At 39.6% G+C, this 16,475-nt stretch overlaps 1 protein-coding gene and 1 non-coding gene across 3 annotated transcripts in view; one reads left to right on the top strand and one right to left on the bottom strand.

Moving 5' to 3' along the window:
- Positions 1 to 9,890, top strand: part of LOC136840581 (ubiquitin carboxyl-terminal hydrolase 19-like) — a 270,035-nt gene extending 260,145 nt beyond the window's left edge. For both annotated transcript variants that reach the window (XM_067107228.1, XM_067107229.1), the window contains exon 19: positions 7,162 to 9,890. In XM_067107228.1, the coding sequence (XP_066963329.1) occupies positions 7,162 to 7,454 (293 nt within the window). In that variant the 3' untranslated portion in view covers positions 7,455 to 9,890. The remainder of the gene's footprint in view (positions 1 to 7,161) is intronic.
- Positions 9,891 to 15,708: 5,818 nt separating this feature from the next.
- LOC136841312 (5S ribosomal RNA) lies at positions 15,709 to 15,827 on the bottom strand. Its single transcript, XR_010853876.1, has one exon. It is a non-coding gene; the product is annotated as a 5S ribosomal RNA (ribosomal RNA).
- Positions 15,828 to 16,475: the final 648 nt, after the last annotated feature.

Genomic DNA, 16,475 nt, shown 5'->3' with positions numbered 1-16,475 from the left:
GGACAACAACAACAACAACAGCAGCAAGGACACCCTTTTTCACAAGGTCCAAAAACCATCTTATAGGTGGAAAAAAGGAAAAGCACCACCTGGAATATCTATCAGAGGTGAAGGCAGAGGAGGAGGCAGATACCAAGAGGAATTGTTTGGTTGGGGGTCGGCTTCGATGACATCACAGACAATGGAAGTTTTCCCTGTGGGGGCGGACAGCATTATTTATGTGCAGAAAGGTCCTGTTAAAGGGGCCCATAGAGAAACACGTATATTCGCCACCAAGTACATCTCTTCAGTGTCCTCAAAAAGGATTCCTCCAAAAGAAGAGGATCCTCAACCAATCAGTATTGAACAAGCACATTGTTTGCCTAAAGTTTTGGATAATTACCGTTGCCTAAGTACGATGAATCATTCTAAAAGGGACTTGGACAGTTTCTATAGATCTGAAAGATGCATACTGGCATGTCCCTATAGCTGTTCCCTTCCGCCCCTTCCTAAGGTTCCGGATAGGGAAAGATATGTACAGATTCAAAGTCAGCCCTTTTGGCTAAACATTGCCTAAAGAATATTTTACAAAATTAGCAACGGTATTCATTCGAGAACTCAAATAAAAAGGATTACAACTAATAGCCTACCTAAACAACTGGTTGATCTTGGGCCCACAAGAAAAGAGTGCTCGAAAAACCTAAGAGCAATGGTCAACAGACTACAGTCAAAAGGTTTTACTGTATAATAAATTTGAAAAAATCCCACCTCATGCCCAGCAGACACTTTCAGTGGCTGGGACTTTGTTAGGATACTCCTCATGGCCTGTTGTCTCTCCCCATCATGCTCAAAACAGAATAAGGCAAGTCCTCAAAAGGTTCCTTGCACAGCCCAGAGTTTCCAGATGGCAATTAGAATGTATGGTGGGCCTGCTGCAGTTCGCATCAGTAATAGATCCAATACTTAGATTGCAACTAAAAATGTGAAATTCTGGCTATCACATGCAAGAAAAAAGATGAGACCGACCTCATCAAAAGATTAAAAAAGTTGCGGAGATATTTTGGCCTTGGATCCGGAAGGAATCTTTGGTGAAACAGGTCACCCTGACTACTCCATCTGTGTGAGTGACAATATACACAGATGCCTGGTTGACAGGTTGGGAGGACATTAGGAGGATCGTCAGGTGGCAGGGAGGTGATCAGCTACTCTGAGGAATTCTTATATCAATTTCCTGGAGCTGATGGCTGTATTTTTGTCTCAAAAAATCAAACCTCCATAAGAGACAGACAACATAACTACAATATCCTTCATCAAGAGGTCACAATCACGTTCACCACCTCTCAATATGTTAATACTAGCCATCCTATGGATGGTGCAAGCAAGGAGGTGGCACATGTCTGCAATTCACCTCACAGGGGGTCTCATTGCAATAAAGACTCTATCAAGGAAAATGACAGCCTCAACAGAGTGGATGTTGGACAACCACTCTTTTCAAACAATAGCCAGCATGCTTCCACAACCGGAAGTGGACCTGTTCGCTACGTACGAATCACAAACTCCTGATATATGTGCCTCTAAACCTGGACATTCAAGCAGCAGCATGAGATGCCTTCCTAAAGACTGGAACAAGGGGAGGACGACATCTTTTTCCTCCATTGTCCCAGATTTCGAAGGTTTTAAGCAAAATTTTAACTTCCAAAGGAACAGATACTTAATAGCCCCAAATTGGTCAAACAGGCAATCGTTCCTATTACTTCAACAATGGACGAAAAGATCAATTCCACTATCGTCCGCTGTTCTATCCCAGACAGTAGAAGGGAAAGTCGTTTACACATCCTCCTTTCTGAGCCGAGACCTTCACGTATGGATTTTTTAAAAATATCTATTGTGAAAATTACTCACCCAACATTGCTAGGTACCTAGTGCAAAAATTACGGACATCATCTATCCAGCAATACCAGTCCCTATGGAGATATTGTTAGATTATATCCATACTGAGAGCCCAGTTGAGATTTCTATAAGAAATACTTTATTTTTCTTATATACCCTTTTGAAGACAAATGCCTTGTGGTTACAACAGTTATGGCATACAAGGCTGCATTAATGGAACCCATGTTACGTGGGTTCAGGATTTGACTCCAGTATAGAAGTTGTCAGTTCCTTTTTGCAGTCTTGTGATCTACAAAGGCCCACTTCCGAAAGGCTTCCAATTACTTGGCCCCTGAACAAGGCGCTTAGACTTCTATCAAACCCTCAATTCAGCAGACCCAATACAGCCACAATGCACATGCTACAAAAGGCGATCACCTTGATTGCATTAGCATCAAGGGCTTGTATTAGTTGAACTGGGCTCTCTTAGATGGGAATGATGCATCATGCAAACAGCTGACCATCAATTATTATTGTCCCCTGGCCTATCATTCCTGGCCAAGAATGAGGATCCTTTAAAAAGGAAATCTATTCTTATAAGAAAACTCAATTATGCCCGGTTCAAGCACTTAAGGTTTCCTAGAAGTCACGGCAGACATCTCAGAGGGTCCTGTTTTCTTACTCCCTATCACAAACTAACCACACTCCCTACAAGTATTTCTCATTAAAAAGGCAAATCCACACTCCTTTCCTAGGTCACATGATATTAGGAAAGTAAGTACTGGCCTTCTTCAGAAATCTTTGGAAGAAGTCTCCTGATGTACAGGGTGGTCATCAGTTAAATTAATGCCATGTGCTCGAACAAATTCGACTAGTCTGTGCATCAGTAGGTGGCATGGTTGGTCTTAACCCCCAGGTGCTACGGCAGAAAACCAGGGGGGCTCTTATTGACGGTGAATGTGCTAACTTTTGCTGGGAGAAGGGCGGCAGTACTGTAACCAAACCCAGCATGCTTAGATAAGCCACTGTAGAACTACATCCTAAAACGTAAGTTTGTGTATAGTTTCTTGTTCCTTGGTACCAAAACCTGAAGAGTATTTTGAATAAAGAATGGGACTTGAAATCTGTGGCTTGACCTCGGACCAGAAATGTTTTTTCATTTGGGGTGTTGGGATTAAGAATTGAGAGTTTAAGCCTTTTTCGTCACCTGTCAGTTTCTTTGTAAAGCTTCTTGAGGAAAAAATGTGACTACACTATCAAAAAACAGATTTTGACATAGGAAAAACCTAATTTTGATAGTCGCTCGTGAATCCTCAAAACCCTCCCACTTCCATGACGAAAAGGCATGGGACTTGGTCAAGGGATCATCCTGCATTGACAGACAGAGAGTAATGGCTCCTTGGTCTTTTAACCCTTAAACGCCGAGTGTCTATTTACAAAAGTGTCTCCCGTATGCCGGCGGGGTTTGAGAGTTAGCACTGAAGCGGAAAAATTTTTTTTCAAAAAATCACAGCACGCTTAGTTTTTAAGATTAAGAGTTCATTTTTGGCTCCTCCTTTTGTCATTGCCTGAAGTTTAGTATGCAACCATCAGAAATGAAAAAAAATATCGTTATCATATACGTATAAATATTGGAATATATGACAGCGCGAAAAAAAGTTTCATTTATAATTGTATACAAATCGCGCTGTGAGCAAAACTGTTAAAGCTAATGAGTTATTTTTTTTTTCGTTGTATTGTACAATAAATTGCAATGATTTTGGTATATAACAAATTGTAAAATGATCAAAGCAACACAGAAAATATTATCACAAAATGATGCATGAATTTGTAACGAGCGGATGTAAAAACAAATTTTTTTCAAAAATTCACCATAAATCGAAATATTGTGCTCGAGACTTCCCGTTTGTTGCAAAATGAAGGTAAATGATTGAATATTACTCGAATGTAAGAGTTTTAGCTTACAATTGCAGTTTTCGACCATTTCGGTCGAGTTAGTTGACCGAAGGTCGAATTTTTTCTATTTATCGTGATTTATATGAAAATATTTCAAAACTGATAAAAGCTACAACCATGAGTTATTTTTTTTTTATATTCTACTACATGAAATTGCACACATTTTCATATATAAAACTTTATGTAATGGCTAATAGAAAACGGTGCAAAAATTACAACAAAGTGACTAAAGAATTTCTGAGATGTTCGGCTGAGTTATCGCGCGTGGACGTAAGGAAAAAGTTTTTTCAAAAATTCACCATGAAATGAAGGTAAATGATTGAATATTATGTAAGAGTTTTAGCTTACAATTGCATTTTTCTACCATTTCGGTAGAATCAAAGTTGACCGAAGGTTGAAATTTTGGCACTTCGTGATTTATATGAAAATATTTCAAAACTGGTAAAAGCTACAACCATGAGTTATTTTTTTTTTGTATTCTACATGAAATTGCACACATTTTCATATATAAAACTTTATGTGGCGGCTAATAGAAAACAGTGCAAAAATTACAACAAAGTGACTAAAGAATTTCTGAGATTTTCAGCAGAGTTAGCGTGCGTACGTAAGGAAAAAGTTTTTTTCAAAAATTCACCATGAATCGAAGTGTTGTGCTAGAGACTCTTGTTTGTTGCAAAATGAAGATAAATGATTGAATATTACTAGAATGTAAGAGTTTTAGCTTGCAATTGCATTTTTCGACCATTTCGGTTGAGTCAAAGTTGACCGAAGGTTGAAATTTTGGCACCTATCGTGAATTATATGAAAATATTTCCAAACTGATAAAAGCTACAACCATGAGTCATTTTTTGTTGTATTCTACATGAAATTGCGCACATTTTCATATATAAAACTTTAGGTAATGGCTAATAGAAAATGGTGCAAAAATTACGACAAAGTGACTAAAGAATTTCTGAGATTTTCAGCAGAGTTAGCTGATGCTTTCTAGTGGGAGAAGAAAGAAATTCGTGCATGCGCAGCTGGGTCACGCTTGTTAACAAAACAACAGCGTGATCCGTGAACTCCCAGCATCCCTCAAGGCGCGTGATTTAAAATTTTTCGCAAACTAGGCCTATAAGTATTTTTCCGCGAATAATTAAAAAAACTTTTTGTAGTCGACATATTTTACGTCCACTCGGCACCCGACAGACAATTTTTGTTGATGTAAAATACGTCCAGTCGGCATTAAAGGGTTAATGGCCTGGTTGTAAACAAGAAGGCAGATGCTCATGTGCAGTAGTCACTTCTCTTTCTTACAGGTTCTTTTGACATTGGAAAAACTGGGTTCAGCTTCGCTGAAGTGAAGGGAAAGTGCCCTCTTATCTTTTGAGTCCATTATACAGTATACTCCATCACGTGTTATACAGTAAACCCCCTTATTCGCGTTCTCACGATTCGCAGACTCACGCATTTGCGGGTTTCTCTGTGGAACATATCTGCCCATTATTCGTGGAAAATTCGCCCATTCGCGGTATTTTTCACCGAGAAATATTCACTAAATGTTGTATTTTCATATAATTTTCATGAAAAAATGCACTTTTAGTGATAAAACTATTAAAATACTCAAGTGTAAGCATTTTTACAGGGTTTTTCTTCTGTATAAACTATCAAAATGGACATTTCTAAGTGTTTTTAGAGGGGTTTTAAGTATTCGCGGATTTTAGCTATTCGCCGGAGGGTGCGGTACGCATCCCCCGCAAATACAGGGGGTTCACTGTAATGTTAATCATTACGACACAATACCTGGCCAAAAAGACCAGCTAGAAGAGAATTCTTTGATGTTAGTTTGGTCACCATGGAGGTCTGGTAGACCTTGGAAGGTAACTCCTTGAGCACTCAACAGTGACTACCAAAAACAGGTTTTTTCTATGTCAAAACCTGTTTATTCTATATTCAGGGATTTTCTGTAGTCCAGTAGTGGCCTGGTCCCAAGGTTCCTGGATTTAAGAGGTTGGACTGTAGTTTGGCTTGAAGTGAAAATAGAGTATTCACCCAGTTGTTTTGCCCTGTTTCCATTTTTTTTTTTACTCTTTCATTGCCATTGTATTTAAATTCTGTTTGCCGTACTACTTAGTGTCAAATTTCCACCTTTTTGTGCAGATTTTATTACTTATTGGCTGCAAAAAATTTGATGGGACTTTGCATAAAATTTCTTTCAGCATCACAATACTTTTTGGTTAAGGTAAAATAACACTTCTTACTTTGCTGTTTGATCTGTTTCTTGAGTTTCATGTTACTGGTATCGAACAGTTGATCTCCACATATTCATTAATTTGGCATTTATGACTGGAATATAGATGATTTTATGTGGTAGTTTTATATTTTGTTTCATAATGGTAATAGCAAAGACAGCAAGCTAAATGCATTGGATAGCTAAAAACAATGTCTACATTAGTTACACAGCGCTGATCATAAAATTAAGCTGTTCTTGTACTGTCTTGCCTCCTACTTGGATTCATTACAACTGTTATGTATGGTCACCTTCCAATGTATGATCTGCATTTATTAGTGTGAGATTGATTTTTAGAATTCCTACGAATCAAGGGAGGGGAATTCTTTAACATGTGCCTTTCTTACATTGACATATCTCTATATTGACTTTTATTTATGTCTCTTCACTGTAAAACTAAATTCTGTGGCTGTCATTTACTTCAGTGAAAGTTAAATTTTCATCAATAACCATGAGTTTTTCTTGTTCACAAACACTTGCAAATTCTTTCAGAAGTCTGTATTGGCAGTTCAGTGATACAAATCAACTCTACCATATGCAAACACACGTTTCACTAGGTGCACCTGACATCAGCATGTTTTGCATTTTTCCATACTTTCCTCCTTGATCATCATGTGTTCATCAAACCCTTAAACAGATATTTAGGAGATAACTTTTCCTGGCATGTAACTTACTCTGATGTAAACTTGTAATACATTATAATTTACTGTATAAACCTTGTGTAGCTCTGTTCATTGTACAGTAGTATGTGTCCATATCATACATCCTCACTTGACATTAAATACTGTCAGTTTTATCATATGCCCACTTACGATCACAGTGAATGGATTTACATAATAAACTACTTGACACATTATAAGGAGTGGTTTGTGCATGAGGAACAATTTATAAAAAGGTTTATTTTATCAAAGATCCTCATGTCAGAATTTTATAAAGAGGCAAGATTTCAAAGTGAGAATTAGCAGTCTCTCAGTTATTAAGATTAGTAATCATATTGCTATGTTAGGAACATAAGGTGTACCATTAAGGAATACAGTAGTACCATCATTGTGGCAGTTTTTTCATTTTCAATTGTTTTTTTCTTGCAGATTGGAGGTTGTTTGATGATAGCAGAGTCAGTTTCTGTCAAGAATCTCGTGTTGTTAATGAGCAGGCATACTTGCTGCTTTATCGCAGAAGAGATACACCTTTTGTTATAAGTCGTCCGTTGCCGCCCCCTGCCCCTCTACTGGAAGAAAGTTCTTCTGAACAGGCAACAGAAAATGAGGAATCATGTCCAATGTCAGTTTCATCAACATCTCAGTTATCATCATCTCAGCCTTCAACCTCAAGTTTAGAAGGGGAAGAACAATTAAGTACCACTCAGGAAGAACTTGATTAATCCATTTTATGATAGCTTTTGTAAAAGTCGTTTTCATAGGGTAGATTGCTGTGCAAGTGATTAAATTGTCTACCATATACAGAATAATCTACTTGCACAGAAATCCTGGTTGTGTAAATTTCTATTATGTACAGTGTTGCACATCCATGTACATTCTCAACACTTGGAACTTCAGCTTTACTAGCTTATCTCTTGAAATTGGTTGTACTTTTATCATTTCAAAATTATTGTAATGCACCATAGTTCTTTGTTCGTTTCACCTTTAGTTTTTCAGTTTATCTTTCCTGTCATGCGTCTAACATTACCTTGCTGTGGGTAATGAACACGGGTAAACAAATGCCACATTTAGTCCAGTACTATTTTTCTGAGAGCAGATTCAGTAAGATATGGTCATGATGTGCAGACTCTTTTAATTTATTTTTTTAGTAATTATACGTTGATGTATGATTGTCAGCTTTATTACTGAATATATTTTTCACGTGTTTTTCTGTAAAGATGTAATTTATTTGTGTGATCTCTTTACTTTAGTATATTGTGATTAGTGTATGCTTCCTAAAGGATTTGTTTAGTGTTCAGGAAAGGAGTGCCAAAGCATGGTTTTGGAGTGTTTTTTAATTGAAGTTAAACTTCATTTGTGAACATTTTTTTAGATATACTGTACTGGAATTTTTTTTATCCCTTAATGTCAATTGGAGATCAATCACAGATAAGCCTTTGATCATTACAAATGAAAATAGAAAGTTAGAAACTTAACCACATTTATACTTGGTGTTGAAGTTTTTTAGACATTGTTCATTGGGGTGTGAGGTAAATAGCAAGTGTGACCAATTTCTAATACAGTCTTTTACTGTATTTTGTTGAATACTTACGGATATCAAAATTTATTTATTAAAAGTTTGTGGTGCTTGAATCATTTAGATAATAGAATTCCAATTTGGTGCTGTTAACAATGGATTGATTATCAATAATGTAGAATGAATATTTTGTCTTGCCCTCTTGTTATGGGTATTAATTGCAAAAATCTAAATCTCTTCTATTTTACATAAGTAAATCTTATTTAAATAGTGTTTGTGAATTTTTGTTGTTCCTCACATTTAGTTTTTATTGTACTTCAGCTGTTGAATCTTGGATTACATATTTAATTTGTGCCAGGCTACTGAGAGTGTGAGAAAATAATGAACTTTATGATCTGGTAGATCTGTTTAATGAAGATGATGTTAGTTACAAAAGATAAATTTTAATGGTTATTTGCTCAAAGGCCAAATAAATTTTTCAGAACAGTATTAAAGCTGGTTAAAAAGTTTTTTTCCTCTGTGTTCATAAATGAGAAATCTGAAGTGAACAGGAATGTTTATATCCCAAGAATTTCTTACAGGGTTTATTGTTCATGACAAAGAATTCTTATAAATTGGAAGGAATAAAAGAAGCTGTTTGTTACAAATTGAGATTTAAGTAATCGTGTATATAAAAATGTAGATTGAGATGAAATTTTGTTAAAGTGTTGATTGAATATTGGTAGTTTTGAAGATTACTTGCCATTGTAAGGTTTACACAAATTGCAGATTTAGAGAAAAGCATGTGGTAATGCTCTGAGCAATCCTTTCCTATATACTTGACCCCAACTGTGGTAATTGCAAAGCAAAGTTTAAACTTAGTGTGTTATTTCATGAAATGAAATGAGGAACTCTGAGTAGTTCATTTGGTCTACAAGACCTGTCTCCCTTATTTTGGTAGGGGAATAAGTTCTCTCTTTTATTGATGTGATGATTCATAGTTCTTAGTTTAATAAAAACAAGTAGTCATGTAATAATAACTGTCATTTTAGCATAACCTTTTTAATTGGTGAGGATGATTACGATTGCGGGAAAAGGAAGTGGAATATCAAATTTTAATGTGTTATGGATATGTATGTCAGTCATGTCTGTTATTATTTAAGTGTACCACCCATGATGACTTTTGTCATTGACACAAGTCAGATTTTTCACATAGGTGTCTTAGGGTATTGCATTATCCCTCATGGTCATGAAGATATAAATTGACTTTTGTTACTAAAATTTTGATGGTCCTGTCATTAGTGCATAATGAAGTTTTCTAAATGCTGTAAATGTAAAACAAGAATTTGGAAGAGATGATTACACAAAAATATATTGTTACTAGCTTTAAAACACAAATAGAATATAGTAAAAAATGATTTGAGGTAGTTCAGAAAAAGTTTCTCAGAAAGGATTGGTTTACTGCCATTTGAATGTGAAAATTGATAAGGATTTGTTAGCTGAATACTGTAGGTCTGTTTGACATGAAATACCAGTACAAAATAGAATTGTATTCTAATGCTGTGGTTGTACATCATTGGGATAAAGATAGTGCTTGCAATATAGAAGCTCACTGTTATGTATTTGACATACATGATTGAATGAATAATACTAGGAATGAACATTGTATGTTTTATTTGCTTCCTGTCCCCAAAGTCCCAAAATCTGCACTGTTGGGTGGGGGCTTCAGAGAGCAACTATTTAGAGTTGATTTATATGTTGGCTGTAAGTAGTTGCTCTGAGCTTAATTAGCCAAGCATCTTTGCCCTTAACCTGCTTATTTTTGCACTTCTTACCCTATCAGGATTGACTTCTAGATGAAGACTTTGCACAATCTTGAATACATTTCTGGTCATTGAGAACACGGAGGGTGAAGTTGGACAGAATGTCGTCTCACTCTTACAATTTTGGTAGCTGATGTAACAAATTTTTTAAAGTAATTTGTATTTTTCTTGGTTATTCAGACAAGAGCTTGTTATTCATAGGAGCATTCTTTGACATGAGCTGAGTCAGTCCTCGAATCTTGGTAACGAGATAGTTAACTGGTGGAGGTGGAATAGAGGAGAGGTGGTATACCCCTTATTCACTCAATCTCACTACTCACTCTCTCCTTCAGCTGCAGGGACAAAGGGGGCCAGTTGAAGAGTTTTAATCTTATTTGAAAGGCTCTGGTTTGTATACCAAGGAAAAATAAGAATTACATTTAGAAGTTTATATGTTCTTATGGATATATAACCATCACCTCTTATATGTAGAACTACCCTTAAGAAGGGGGCCTAGTCCCTGCAAGTATCGGGAATTGGATGCCACCAGGAAATCCCATGCTTCCAGCTGTGCATGCAAGTGGGAGGATGTCAAGATTCTAACCTTTCTGACGGGTAGGAGGTTACAGGTGTCATGACAAGAGGGAACTCGAGCGAGGCGAAATCTTTGAGAGCTATGACATCCCATGTAGAAATTTTCAAGTCGACAGGCAGCTTATTCTGGCTACAGTATTACCAAGTACGTAATGGGTTGAGAAAGAAGCTCTATCATGACCTCCCTCCCCATTGCTCAAAGAGGAAAGAAAGATTAATGCATTCTAAAACTATATTAGAACAGGTGTTTGCTGTGCTCTCACTTACATCGCATTCAATTACAGACTGCACTTCAGCCCAGATGCTGCTCTGAATAGAGGAAAGGATGGAAAAAGATCATTCGCTTAATATTCACATATCCAAACTTGTATCAGAATTAGGTCTGATTGTGACTTGGGAGACCAGACAATTTGTTGAGCAGCCACTACAGGTCCCAAGGAAAGGTATCCTTGGACTTATGGGCAACATCCTTGAAGAAGAATGAGATAAAGGTGGCCTGGCTATGCCAAATACCTGCCCTCATTACTTGAAATACTGAGTAGTTGTGAAAAGCAAGAGACGGGTCAATGCCGTGACTTCGAGTGCTCTTGAGCAAGATGGTAGGCCAGTCTTCTCCAAAAAGGAGTCTTAGGCTTGCTTGATAACCTCATGAATCCAGAAAGAAAGGGTGTTCCCAGACACCACCTGTACTAATGAAAAATCTCCTGCTCTCTGGCCTCAAGAAGTGCATTCTTTTCGATTGTACCGGTAGGCAGTGACTTAATGATAAGTGCAACTAACAACATTCCACATTTATGAAAGCAGCAAAAATAAAAAAAAAAAAAAGTCTGCGAAATATCATGTAGCAGGCAGTGTACCAGCATTGCTTGTAAGGCAGGCCACACACTGTCTCAAACGTATATCCAGCATGCCAAAGTTCTCTGATGCATGCTAGCATCAATTGTACACCAGCTGCAGTCTGTAACAGTGTACAATCAAACATTTTTAATGGTTTGCGGCCTGACTAATATGCATGTGCATGCACACATCTGCTTTCATTTCCATCTCAAAACACAGCTGCAGCATGTTGACAGAAAGGACACTTTCATCCTCAACAATTCAGCCAGGCAAGAAAGGCTATCAACTTTGAATTAAAACAATTAATCAGTATAAAGGAGGAAAAAGAATAAGCACAATAACACATGACCTGGAATTTCACCATTCAACTGTGTTGACAATTCTTAAGGATCGAGAATGCATATGTGACGCTGTTAAAAGGTTTTGCTTCAAGGAACTCTAGTGTAATTACAATGTACTGTAAAGGCAAGGGCCAATCCATCAAATGGAACAGTGAGTACTGTAGTTGGTGTGATTCAAAAATGAACACCATTAAGCCTCATTACCATCTAGTCAAAGGCTAGAAGCCTGTGCCAGAGCTAGTTCTTCCTTGGACTGGTCGGTACCGTTCTCGGCTAGCACTCTGCTGGGCCCGTATTCGAATCTCCGGCCGGGCAATGAAGAATTAGAGGAATTTATTTCTGGTGATAGAAATTCATTTCTCGGTATAATGTGGTTCGGATTCCACAATAAGCTGTAGGTCCCGTTGCTAGGTAACCAATTGGTTCTTAGCCACGTAAAATGTCTAATCCTTCGGGCCAGCCCTAGGAGAGCTGTTAATCAGCTCAGTGGTCTGGTTAAACTAAGGTTTACATAACTTTGTGCCAGAGCTTTAAGGAACGTGCATGTGAGGAATATCAGCACGAATTCATCACAAGTACTGGATGGTTCAGAAGATTTAGCCTTGCATATGTTCAGTTAAGGAGAGTCGGTGAGAAAGTTTGTCGATAGTTTTGATGAATTCATAAAAGAAAAAGGATAAAAGATTATACCATGCAAAAACTGAGTTTATAACCATTCTTAGAATAAACTTAGCATTAAAAATCCTGAATAAATGAAAACGTGAACATCGCCAAATGCATGTGCCCCAAATGTGAAACACAAATGTTAAAACGTTTCATACCCTTATGACAAAATATGATATTTTAATGATAAAATAAAGTTTGTTCATACTTACCTGGCAGATATATATATAGCTGTATTCTCCGAAGTCCGACAGAATTTCAAAATTCGCGGCACATGCAGTGGCCGGGCAGGTGGTTAGTACCCATTCCCGCCGCTGGGAGGCGGGTATCAGGAACCATTCCCATTTTCTATTCAGATTTTCTAACGCCACTGACTCCTGAGGGGAGGAGGGAGGGCAATATGAATATATATATCTGCCAGGTAAGCATGAACAAACTTTATTTTATCATTAAAATATCATTTTGTTCATGAGACTTACCTGTCAGATATATATATAGCTGAATACCACCTTTGGAGGTGGGTAGAGACAGCCAAGAATTAGGGAAAAAACCAATTTATTGGTAAAATTATTTTGGTTCCTTATCTGATAGCATAGCTGACTGAGTGGTTACTGCCACTCTAGTCTGCTTCTGCTTTACTAGAGACCCCAGCGAGGTAGTGACCTATATAGCTGGCGACTTCTAGATGATCTGTCAACGGGGCGTGACCACAATGTGACTAGATCATAGACCATACAAAGAGGACAAAAGAGCATTACTAACCACCTAACCAACACCTAAAGCGTTAGTTTGCAAAGGATTGGGAAGACTGCCTCCAGTAGTCGACCCAACAACCATAAAAACACAATTAAAAGGGATAGAATCAGAGTTACCCCCTGTCCCCAAGGTTGCTGAAGCAGCAATGTATGGTCCCAGCGAAAAGCAATTTTCGTATGCTACCTAAACATCTCACCAAGAGTGTGAGGCAAACACCGAATTGCTTCGCCAAAATGTGGCACTAAGAATGTCACTGAGCACCATATTTTTCTGGAACGCCATGGAGGTAGCAACTGCCCTCACCTCGTGAGCGTTAACTCTCAACAACTTGAAGTTGGAGTCGTCACAACTAGAGTGTGCGTCCTTAATGACGTCCCTAATGAAGAATGCCAGTGCATTCTTCGACATAGGTTTAACTGGTTGCCTCACAGAACACCATAAAATATCCGAGGGACCACGAGTGTCCTGGGTTCTTTTAAGGTAGTACTTGAGAGCTCTAACCGGACACAGAACTCCCTCAGGTTCCTGTCCAATAAGGTCTGCTAAACCTTTAATTTCAAAGTGTCTAGGCCAAGGGTTAGAAGGCCTTTCATTCTTAGCCAAGAACTTAGGGCTTAAAGAGTAGACAGCATCGTGTTCCTTGAAGCCCACATGACGGCCTTGAACTTCGCTCACTCTCTTCGCCGTGAGGAATGCCGTTTTTCGAGTAACATCCTTAAGAGATGCAGAGTGGAGAGGCTCAAAAGGACTAAACATCAAAAACTTGAGCACTACGTCCAAGTTCCAAGCAGGAGGAATTAGCTGAGGAACCTTAGACGTCTTGAAAGAGCTCGTAAGATCGTGGAGGTCCTTATTGTCAGACAAATCTAGTCCTCTGTGTCTGAAAACAGTCGAAAGCATGCTCTGATAACACATGATAGTCGGAACTGCTATATTGAGTTTTTCTCTTAAGTAAAGGAGAAAATCCACAATCTGGCTCACAGTGATAGAGGAAGAGGAAAAGCCCTTCTTTCTACACCAACCCTTGAAGGTTGCTCACTTCGCTAGATATATCCTGTTAGATGAAGAACTTCTGGCTCTAGCGATGGCCCGTGCCACCTGGCCAGAAAACCCCCTCGCTCTGACCAATTTTCGATAGTCTGAATGCAGTCAGGTTCAGAGCGGGGAGGTTTTGATGATATCTCGCGAAGTGGGGTTGTATGAGCAGGTCTGCTCTCATAGGAAGGGTTCTCGGAACGTCTACCAACCAGAAGAGAAACTCCGAGAACCAGTGGTTCGAAGGCCAAAACGTGGGGATGAGAGTCATCCTCGTCCCTTGTGAGGCCGCGAACTTGCGTATGACTTCTCCCAGAATTTAGAACGGGGGAAAGGCGTAAACATCTATTCCCGTCCAATCCCAGAGAAGAGCATCTATCACAACTGCCCCCGGGTCGAGTACAGGTGAGCAGTAAAGAGGGAGCCTCGCTGTTCTTGAGGTCGTGAAAAGATCCACAAGATGGCGACCCCAAAGTTTCCAAAAATCTTGGCAAACCTCCTGATGAAGGGTCCATTCCTTCGGCAGGAGTTGATGGCGCCGACTGAGCAGGTCTGCTCGAACATTTTCGACCCCTGCAACAAAACTTGTGAGAATTGAAATGTTGCGAGCATAGGCTCAAAGAATAATCTCTCTTGCAAGGCTGAACAGGGAACAAGAGTGTGTTCCGCCCTGTCTCTTGAGGTAATCCAATGCCGTAGTGTTGTCCGAGTTTACTTGAACTACACGATTGCAAACTTGGACCTCGAAGAATTGGAGAACTAAAAGATAGCCGCCAAATCTTTGATGATGTGCCAGGACACCTGTTCCTCTCTCCAGGTTCCTAACACTTCCTCTCCCCTTACTGTTGCCCCCCAACCTGTTGACGACCCGTCGGAAAAACAACACTAGGTCGGGGTTCAGAAGCTTGAGGGAGATCCCTTTCTGCAATTTCGTTGGATCGAGCCACCGCTACAGATCCTCTTTTACAGAAGGAAGAATTCTCAATTCCTCTTTCAAGTCTTCCTTGCTTTGCCAGTTCTGCAACAGAAAGAACTGAAGAGGCCTGAGATGCAGTCTCCCCAGGGAAACAAACTTCTCCAGCGAGGAAATGGTCCCCAGCAGACTCATTCATTCCCTCACCGAGCATGTTTCCTTCCCCAAGAAGGCCGAGACTTTTTCGTACATAGAAGTTGCCGTTCTTGCGACGGAGACACTATAAAAGCCGCTGAATACATCTGAATTCCCAGACACAATGGACAGTGAGGGGATCAGCTGCGACTTTTCCACATTGACCAGAAGTCCCAGGGACTTCACGAGTTGCAGAGCCAACTGAAGGTCCTCCAGATACCTTCGCCGGCGACGACGCCGAATCAACCAGTCGTCCAAGTAGAGAGAGATCCTGACGTGCGACAGGTGCAACTGCATCGCAACGTTCTTCATGAGAAGTGTAAACAACCTTGGAGCAAAATGTGACGCCAACAGCATCTGGTGTTCCCAGGCGGTCACCCATCCAAGTACTGACCAGACCCAACGTTGCTTAACTTCGCTGATCGGACGAGAAGCGGTGCTTTCAACGTGGTATGGCCGTTGTGCAGAGTCCAAAGCAGAGAGCCCAGAACTGGTACGTCTAGTCCCCAAAGACAACCTGAGATACTTCATCGAACGTGGATGAATTGGGACGTGAAGATAAGCATCTTGGAGATCCAAAGATACCATCCAATCCCCGGGATGAAGGGCTCCTAGTATTGACTGCGAGGTCTCCATCTTGAACTTTTCCTTCCGGACCAAGTTGTTCGGCCTGTTGACGTCCAAGACGGGTCTCCAGCCTACTGAAAGTTTTGGGACTAGAAACAATCTGTAGTAAAATCCCGGGGAACTGCGAGTCCAAGACCTGTTCCACTGCTCTTCGCTCGAGCATCTGTTCGAGCAGGTCAAACAGAATTTTCTGTTTGACAGGATGGCAATTGGGAAACAAAAAACAAAGGAGGAGGAGACAGGAAGGGAATCAAGTAACCTCTCTCTAACACTAGGAGGGACCAAACGTCTGCCCCTCTCTCTTTCCAGGCTTGTGCAAAATGAAGCCTGGTTGCTAATGGTGTCTGGAGATGAAAGGAGTCACTTGCTACCTCTCTTGGAAGTGACATTCCTTTCGGGAAAAAACTCTCCCTCGTGGTGCGGGTCTCGTGTTGCTTCCCATGGAAGCCCCTTCACGAAAGGGCTGCTTCTTCTTAGCCAACTGA

This window comes from Macrobrachium rosenbergii, chromosome 8 (assembly GCF_040412425.1).
Source record: "Macrobrachium rosenbergii isolate ZJJX-2024 chromosome 8, ASM4041242v1, whole genome shotgun sequence".
NCBI lineage: Eukaryota > Metazoa > Arthropoda > Malacostraca > Decapoda > Palaemonidae > Macrobrachium > Macrobrachium rosenbergii.
Note: the sequence above shows the minus strand (reverse complement) of the source record. Positions and strands in the feature narration are given on the sequence as shown.